This window comes from Atta cephalotes (genome assembly GCF_000143395.1).
Source record: "Atta cephalotes unplaced genomic scaffold scaffold00022, whole genome shotgun sequence".
Classification (NCBI taxonomy): Eukaryota; Metazoa; Arthropoda; class Insecta; order Hymenoptera; family Formicidae; genus Atta; species Atta cephalotes.
The window spans coordinates 1646225-1655889 of record NW_012130086.1 but is presented as its reverse complement, the minus strand read 5'-3'; the positions used below and the strand labels follow the sequence as shown (position 1 = coordinate 1655889).

The 9665-nt window shown below is 30.5% G+C and overlaps 2 protein-coding genes across 2 annotated transcripts in view; one reads left to right on the top strand and one right to left on the bottom strand.

The window, feature by feature from the left end:
- LOC105619539 (transmembrane protease serine 7-like) overlaps window positions 1-1414 on the bottom strand; it is a 4970-nt gene extending 3556 nt beyond the window's left edge. Inside the window, 3 exon segments of the mRNA XM_012201057.1 lie at window positions 839-958; window positions 1026-1242; window positions 1375-1414. Coding sequence (XP_012056447.1) covers window positions 839-958; window positions 1026-1242; window positions 1375-1414 — 377 coding nt within the window.
- Window positions 1415-3896: 2482 nt separating this feature from the next.
- On the top strand, window positions 3897-9091 carry LOC105619538 (transferrin-like). Its single transcript, XM_012201055.1, has 9 exons — window positions 3897-3969; window positions 4962-5198; window positions 5911-6213; window positions 6406-6566; window positions 6701-6810; window positions 6948-7331; window positions 7437-7909; window positions 8293-8399; window positions 8765-9091. Exons 1-9 carry the CDS (start codon window positions 3897-3899, stop codon window positions 9089-9091), a joined length of 2175 nt encoding a protein of 724 aa, XP_012056445.1.
- Window positions 9092-9665: the final 574 nt, after the last annotated feature.

Genomic DNA, 9665 nt, shown 5'->3' with positions numbered 1-9665 from the left:
TGATTGTTTCAGTCGGTTTTAACAGTTCATAATACACTACGCCGAGCTAGTCCCACCAAATACAGAGCATGACCTTGGAGCCGTGAATATTCGGTTTGGCCGTCGACGTGGAAGCATGGCCGGGAACTCCCCATGATTTTCTGCGCTTGGGATTATCGTAATGAACCCATTTTTCATCCCCAGTCACAATGCGATGCAGAAATCCCTTCCGTCTTTGCCTTTCAAGCAGCTGTTCACAAGCAAACAAACGCCGTTCAACATTTCTCGGTTTCAATTCGTACGGCACCCAATTTCCTTGCTTCTGAATCATTCCCATGGCTTTGAGGCGTTTTGAAATGACTTGTTGAGTCACTCCCAATGATCGTGCCAATTCTTCTTGATTGAAGCATTGAAAGACAAACGGCCGCAATACAACGAGAGACACGATAAAGTGATTTTGCAGCATGACAATGCTCGACCCCATGTTGCGAAAGTGGTCAAGACATACTTGGAAACGTTGAAAAGGGAAGTCCTACCCCACCCGCCGTATTCTCCAGACGTTGCTCCCTCTGACTATCACTTGTTTCGATCAATGGCACATGGCCTGGCTGACCAGCACTTCCGGTCTTATGAAGAAGTAAAAAATTGGATCGATTCGTGGATAGCCTCAAAAGATGACCAGTTTCGACGCGGGATTCGTACACTACCCGAAAGATGAGAGAAAGTAGCCAGCGATGGACAATACTTTGAATCATAAATGTATAACCAGTTTTTTACAATAAAGCCTCGAATTTCGAAAAAAACGGCGGAAGCAAAGTTGTACATCTAATAAGTCGCGAATTATTTTTAGTGTACGTACTCATGTGCTTTGCACAATTTTGCACTTTCATCAGACGCATCTGCACAGTGTCGAATACCATCGCATACTTTAGTCATCGGTAAACATTGCCGTCTATTCTCGCATGTGAATTCTTGATCTCTACAAAAATAGAAAATAAACTATCCGAATTTTAATTTTTTAATCAACAAGAAATAAGTCAATTAACCGGCATTCGTATTGCGAACATTCGTGATCCTCACAATTGATAGCCGCGCATGTACTCGAGTCTTCATCGGTGCCGTCGACGCAATCCTTCACACCGTCGCAAACCACTTCCTGATGAACGCAACCTCCGTACGAACAACGGAATGTATACTCAGGACATGTATATTCGCGACAGAATGTCGCATTCTCATCGCTCCCATCTGAACAATCTTTGTAGCCTTGATAAAAAGCGGAAGGAATACAAGGATAAAATTTTTCAAATATAAAAAAAATAAAATATCACATTATATTGCATAATACCAGAATAAAACTTAACAAAATTAATCTGATAATTACAGACCATTGCACACCTCGGCGAAAGGTATGCACTCTTGATAAACAGTAGAACATTGGAAATCTCTGTCAGAACAAATATCATTAGCGCCTCGGTCACAAGCGATTTCATCGCTAGCGTCTATACAATCTACCAGACCATTGCATCGCGCAATACGACTCACGCAGGCACCGTAATTGCATCTGTACATATAAGTGGGACACCTGCAAAAAAGCTTTAATAATGTAATATTTCATAATAATTGTTCAAATTGTTGTATATTACATTATTGTTTAAATTATTACAATATATTCTGTTAATTACATTTTCAGATAACCTTTATGTTGCTCAAGATATCTGAAAAACGTTTTTTAGATGTCTTATGTCTAAAAGATATCTAAATGTGCACGTCTGCAATGCATGTTATCTGAGATTTTTTTCAATATAATTAATAGAACATGAAACTGATAACATGAAATCGTGATTCATGCATGCGTGCGTGAAAGTTAATATGCATACATAAATCCACAAATGCATTTTTTTTAGATATTAAAAGTATTTTAGCAAAAGAATACCACAACATTGTAACAAAAAAGTTAAATATGTAAAATGTTTTCTCGAATATATGATAGAGATAGGCACAGTAAAGTAAAAAAAATAGTCTTATCAGTACTTTAACTGTTTTATCTTTAGTTGGAAAAATATCCGGTTTTTTTGCGATACCCCCTGGTTTAGTGACTAATGGCGGAAGTTAACGGAAAATATCTTCTTACACAACATGACGGCAAAGTGTTCCGATTTCGTCCGACGAGTCCGGACAATGAGGGATACCATCGCAAACATTCACTAATGGCATTACGGTGCCGTCCACACAAATAAATGTCAATGATGAATACACTTGGCTATTCTCTTCTGCGATAACATGTATCCTACTAAATCCTGCAAACTCGCATATATTAATAATCCCGTCACGATTACACTATGCACGTACGTTCATAATACCAATGTACTCTTTAATGCGAGATTAAATATCCTCAATATAATATGCAACCATTATGGTCCTTTATTATGCATGCGCTTTATTATGTGCAAACGTACCGAGGATCGTTGTAATTAATGCAATCATCTCTAAAGAGTAATCACTACTTCTAAAAATTAAGATTGCTCCTCTCGACACAGACTTAAGCGAAAATACATAGCCTTCGGTTCAATATATACTCGTAATTATCTGACAAATTATTCTAGCACTCGTACGTGCATAATTTTTATAGCAGCATGAAAAATTGTATATTTTGTTCGTCTGGACACAATAGAATACCGCATGAATGCTGTTTCCTTATTATCAAAAACAAAAAAGTACAAGCTGCAAAGCATTATTCTACTTTGCGTTTCTAATATACGAAAATATATTTACGTTACTTTATCTTTATTCTTTTTCTTTATCTTCAAATGACGAAGGATTCGAAATTAGAATAAAATAAGCCTATACTTTATGAGATTTATTTTAGATATGATATACTTTTAATATTCTAAGTAAATCTTAGAATTGTAAATTTAATTAACGCTATAAATCCTTCAAAATTTTGTTATCATTATCGTGTATATTTCAAATTTTGATAATCATCTTTTATTTATTGATCAAATAAAGTTCTACAATATCTATTGGCTATTAAAAATTCATTTGTATTACCAACAATATTGGCTACAGATTATATTTCTCGGAACAAGTAAAACTATAAAAAAACAAGATATACTTGTCTTTTTTTGTTTAAATTAAAAATTTAAGGGAATTGATATTCATTGATATTTAGTCATCAGTTGGCTGATATCTTCGTGGAAAGCTATCATCTGATAAACGAGTAATATATATTGCTTATCTTGGAATATACTCATCATTGGCGACTCAACATTGTTCGTCATGATGTAATTAAAGAAACATTAAAGACAACTTCCGAAAATGTAAACCATGATAATAGATCTTAAAAACGGGTCATAGAAATAAGACGGAGCAATAATTTTAATCGCGTATATGCAGCTATGTCTATGTAGCTACCTCTCGAATTTCTGATTAATATAAGAGTCCAAATTTAAAATTTATTTAATTTATTTATGTTTAGTTACAATTATATATTTAATTACACATATATCATAACATATTAATACATTTATGTACTTATTATAAAATTACAAATTAGATTTATAATTAGATTTATAATTATGTAGAATTTCAGCAGCCTTATTTAATATTCCTACAACCATTGGAAGTGGACTTGTGTTAAATACACTGTTTCCACAATCGATGATTTGCACTAACGATCTGATTCTCAAAGGATAGGACAGCATGGATACAGAAATAATGATAGTAATATATCGGCATATGTATACTATATAGGGCGTGTGCGTTCGTTATCGGAGGCTTCTTATCGTTCGGTTTGTGAGAAGAGGCACACCTAGTTCCTCTTTGCAGTTCATGTTGAAAAACACTCAATCGCTCCAACGATACAATCGCTCCAGTTCGTATTAAACTCTCGCTGGATATTGTCTCTAGATCAGCAAGGAATGGGGAATCTCGTTTGGGTAATTTTGCTCGTTGCAGCTGCACATGCGCAAGATTTAGAGAAAAGACATTTTTGTAAGTAAATTTATTTTATATCAAAATTATCTATTTATTATATTTTAAACCTATCCATTTATACAAAAATTGTAATAAATTTTTTGTATTTTATCACTTATAATAATTTAAATACAAATTTTAAAAACAAATAGTGATTCTGAAATATGTTCATCACAAGTTTATTTTGTCTTTACTGCTTATTAAACGTGGTCTGGATGAAGTCTCTGAACGTAGTTCTAAAGAAGAATTTTTCAATCTTTATATTAGAAAGATGATAAAATTCATATTATTATATTAACGGATACATTTTCGTCCAATTGAAATGTATGAACATTCAACTTTACTTTTGAGAAATTTAAATCAGCAATTTATGATAACGCTTATTTTTTACATTATTATCAAGGATCAAATAAACGGATATCTTGAGAATGATCAAATTATTTGATTGCAATTGACGTAACATCTTACCGATGTAAAATATGTTACAGTTATTATTTTATATTATAAATATATTATTATCCTGTCATCTTTTCACATCATAATATAAATCTTCTGGGAAATATTATTAAGTTTTTGTGACTCCTGATACATAAACAAACAAAATTAGACTTTGATGCAGTGCACACATATAAAATCAAATATCGAGAAAATGATAACATTGTATGAATTACCTCGATTAAAGAGAGCTTGAAGTAAACTTAATAAAATTATTGATAAAAATGTATTTATTATTTAAAATAAAAAAATTAGAAAATAAAGAGTATTTCGACAATTATTATTCATTCTTATTATTCCTCATAAATTATTTAATTAAATTATATATTTATATCTGATTGAACTTCTCCCTCTTTCTTCTTCTTTTCCTTTTAATATATATATATAAATAGACATTTAATATATAAATAGATGTTTCTAGAGCGTCAAAATATATTGTGATAAATGCCGCACTGTTTCCACAATCGATAATAAATCTGATAACTAAATTTGTATGTCGATTCACAATTTTTTAGACAAATTCTGCGCACCCGTTGATGTGGTAACCGAATCTTCATGCATCGCTGTGCAACGAGGAAATTCTGAAGTGTCGTGTTTGAGCGTGTCAGACAGCTCCGAGTGCGCTATTCGCTTAGCTGAAGGCAAAGCCGATTTCGGTGTTTTTAATGCAGAAGAATTGTTATTGATAAACCAATTCTATCCATCTGACATCGAACCTATTATTCAACTAAGGCATAGGACCAAACAGTTAGGTAGTAGAAAATGTTAAAAAGAATTTATAGTGAAGATGAAATTAGTACTTGTAGACGCCAATTAGATATATGACTGAAAATTAAATTTGATTTATAATGAATAAAAAATCTGGATTAGTAATAAACATGAAATTATTGGAGATTAATACGCGAAGTTTTATCAAGTTAAAAATTAATAATTTAGAATCAAACACAAAATATTAATAATAAATTAATTAAAACATATTGCTTAATAATATTCTTGAGACTTCCACGGGTCCTTTCTATATAAAGATTATGCGTTTCTTCCGTGTCCAGATCCATTCTTGGAATGCTAATGTTTCGTGAAGTTCACTTACAATATCAGGCTACTCTTCGTCCTGATGAAGTGAATTGCAAGGTTCACGAAACGCATAATCTTTACATATTGCTTAATGTTTTTGGAATATAACTTTCTTGGAACTATGAATTATCATTAACAGTCTCCTCTGAAATTAATCAAAAGCCAAATTAATTAAAAACAATTAAATTCCAAATCGTTTTCAAAAATGATATTTTGTTATTGAGTATTAAACAAGTATTAAATTTAGTATTAAATTTAAAATAAATATTTAAATAACAATACTTTCTTAAATTCTTAAATTCTTCAGTATGATAATAAACATATGTATATGTATAAACATATATGTATGATAATAAACATAAATATATAAACATAATTTAATTTCCACAGAAGAGTTTGAATTTCAAATGGTAGCAGTGATCCCCACAGATCCAACGTTCATACACATAACTCCTCGCGAACGTCTCGAACGTTTAAAAGATAATGGATTTTGCCATCCTGGTTTTAGTCAATCTCAATGGCTGAATGATTATATTCTCAAGTATTTTGAAAACACATTGTCAGTGAATCCTCTGCAGTGCCAAGATAATGTAACCGTTATTGAGAACGAGATCATAAATCTCAAGAATTTCTTTGGAAAAGCTTGTAGACCAGGCGAATGGGCTTCTAATAAGTCAATCGATCAAGAACTAAGTAAGTAAAATTTTTTATGTTAAAATAATCTTATTTTCTTATATTACATTTTCTTGCATTTACTTGTTATAATTACCTGTTATAAACTTCTACTTAGAAAAAAAAAAGTTTTAATTATTTTGAAGATTACATAAGTTCAAAAATAAAAACTGTTTCTAAAAGATATATAATTAATAATAATATATTTCTCAGAGGAGAAATATCCAGAATTATGTGCTCTTTGTGACGACACGGCGGCTTGTAGTTATGATAATAAGCAGCATCACGGACATTTCGGAGCTCTGCAGTGTCTAACTCAAAGTCGTGGTAAAGTGGCATATGTAGCACTTCACTACGTTCAAAAATATCTTCAAGTAAGTAGGGTGTTTCATTTTTATTTAAAACAACAGTTACAATCGCAGCATGCATAGAAGCATCATGTAGAGCAGTTATTAATTATATTGATTTATTATATGATATTATATTAATTATTTGTTGTATGTTCCAGACAAATGAATCGTATCAGTTTTTATGTCCAGATGGCAGTATTCTTCCTTTATCCACCTCAAATCCTTGCGCATGGCTCCAACAACCGTGGAGCGTCGTAGCAGTTAGAAAGTAAGCGAATAGTAATCAAGATAAATGAGAAAAAGCTTTTCTTTCACATTTTTCGAAAATGTATTCTAAAAATCACTCAAGATCTCTTTTTGAAATAACCCGCTCGGATGTATCTTGATTGTATTCGCTTTTTTCAGAGAAGTCGCACACTCTCTTAAAGAAAAATTATCGAACTGGCTATATAAATCGAATTCAGACTGGACAAAGAGTTTAAGCCGAATTATACAAGAGGATAGCAAGGGTGTAGATTTGACAAAAATGACTATAGCTGCGTATTTAAAGGGAAGAGAAATCGATGTTGAAAATATTAAAACTTGTGGCAAGACCATTCGTTGGTGCACCATTGGTGATTCTGAGACTAATAAGTGCAAATGGGTGGCGAAAGCAGCGAAAGCTCTAGGTGTAGCACCGAGCATTTCTTGTATCATGTCAAATTCTACATTTCAATGTTTCCGCGATATAAAAGAAAATCGAACAGATATAATCGTCATTGACTCCAACTATGGTTACCTGGCACGAAAGTAAGTAAAAAATTTAAAGTATCGACGAAATTTTGATAAATATATGTATGTGAAATATATGTATGTGTTATGGCATTACTTGACATTTCTTTAATTTGCTTGCAGAGTATATAATCTGTCGACGATTTTATACAGCGAAACTGAAATGGATAAGAATAGTGTGACATTCGCTATGATACGTGAGCCTAAAGAGGATAATTATCTCATAAAGAATTTCCAAGATTTAAATGACAAAAAGGCATGTTTCCCTGAATACGGTGGTCTTAGCTGGTTGAGTTTCATCAATGCTGCAAGACAAAACAATATCATCTCGTCTAAATCCTGTGACTATCCATTATTGGTGTCCGAACTGTTTTCGGGTGCTTGTACCCCTGGAATAGAAGATTTCGATCACTCGAGCATTGCCATTCCATCGAACGTATCATCTAAACTTTGCTCGGCTTGTAAAAATCAAAATGATTCGTCTTGTGCAGCGAATGAAACTAATCGTTATTACGGTGACAAAGGAGCCATACAATGCCTAATTGATGAAACCGGCGATATAGCATTTATTGAGACAACAAATATATTCACAATCAGTAATAAAAAGCAATATAATATTATATAGAAGTATTATTATAGAAACTTATTATATAGAAAATAATATTATTATATATTTATATATTTTTTATTTTTTATTTTATATATTTTATATATTATTTATTATAGAAGTTATTGAAACTTAAGAAAATATTTATAATCAATTCTTTTAATTTCAAAGATCATTTTACAGAATGCTTTTAATACATTAATTTTTCAAATATTAATGCAAATAGTTTTCTTCAAATTTATTTTGTAATATTTATTTTTGTAGCTTTTATTCATTACAGAAAAATTACAGAAAATATTTTTACTAAATTTGAACGATGCATTATTTTTAATATTTTTTATTTAGTTAATAATTATTAAATTATTATTATAGTCGAACCAAACAAGTACCGTATCCTGTGCAAAAATGGAAGTTTGGCCCAACAATCAGGACTTAATTTTGATGAACAGTGTGCATTATCGGTGACAATTGATAGCGAGGTAAATAATTTTTTTGAAAAAAGAATTTTGAAGAAAGATCTCATTTATACATAATATTTAAATACATCCAATAAAAGAATATTATATAACTTTTTATATTATTTAATCAATATTTTTAATGAAGAAATCGAGAAATCAAATATCTCTGTTAAAAACTCTTATTATTATTGATTCAGAAATTATGTACAATTTTATCATTAATTAAATACAAAAGATATATGTAGAGATATAAAATTAATTTAAAAAATATATTAATATAGGACAAAAACAAAAATATCAGTTCAAGATAATAATAAAAAGGTTATATAGTGTATTAAATTTACGATAGTTCTTTGCACCAATTGAATAAACTATAATGTTCTCAGATTGTTGGCCGTAAGAAAGATGATGAAGAAATCTCTAGAACGGATACTATTTTAGCTTTATTAAAATTAGAAGACTGGTTAGGATATCGTGTAAACGCTCGAAGATCAATTCATATTTACGGACCATTCAACGGCGAGAGAAATCTTCTCTTCAAAGATTCTTCGGTCGGCTTGATTTCCACATCGTCGACAAAGGAGTCAGTGGTTGCCTATAAAGAACTTCTTGATAACATTGAAAAGTGTTCGGGTTCTTCTTTAGCCACCGCTAATTTAATCTTTATAAGCCTAGTCGCACTTTATCACCTTCTTTCCAGTCACGTACACTAATTTTCTCTGCATTGTTAAATCTAATATTTACAATATTTAACGTAATACATTATGCCATACGTACTTTTAAATGTAACTGCTAAACATTAACTATACTTCTGTACTTTTTACAAAAAAACAAAAGTAATACATTTCTTTATTATTTTAGACATTAAAATATGACTGTTATTATTTTAATAAAATAAAAAAAGTATTATTACTTTTCTATATAATTAAAAAATATTTATTTATATCATTTATTCCACACATACATATATCATATTCCTCTATTTTACAGAACTTTCTTTTGCAAATTTAAAAAGAAAGTGGTCAGAAAGAAGCAAATTATAACTTTCTTTTTTTTACTTTAAAAAAGAGGAACTGATATAGATATATTTCTCGAAAAAAGTTGTTTCATAATTATATGTAATTATATAAAAATATATAAAATTATATATATATAGATATGTAAAAAATTGATATATTTTATATAAAATTATACATAATTATATGATAAAATATGTCCATATATATATATATATATTAGATGTAGTAAAAAGAAATCCATTATTTTTCCTATTCTAATTTCTATGAC

What these genes read in the sequence shown, in the direction of transcription:
- LOC105619538 (XM_012201055.1), top strand. Translation starts at nt 3,897, where the DNA reads ATGGGGAATCTCGTTTGGGTAATTTTGCTCGTTGCAGCTGCACATGCG. An exon ending in AGCGTCGTAGCAGTTAGAAA is followed by an intron (nt 6,811 to 6,947) that starts GTAAGCGAATAG and finishes CGCTTTTTTCAG; the next exon opens with AGAAGTCGCACACTCTCTTA. An exon ending in AACAAATATATTCACAATCA is followed by an intron (nt 7,910 to 8,292) that starts GTAATAAAAAGC and finishes TTATTATTATAG; the next exon opens with TCGAACCAAACAAGTACCGT.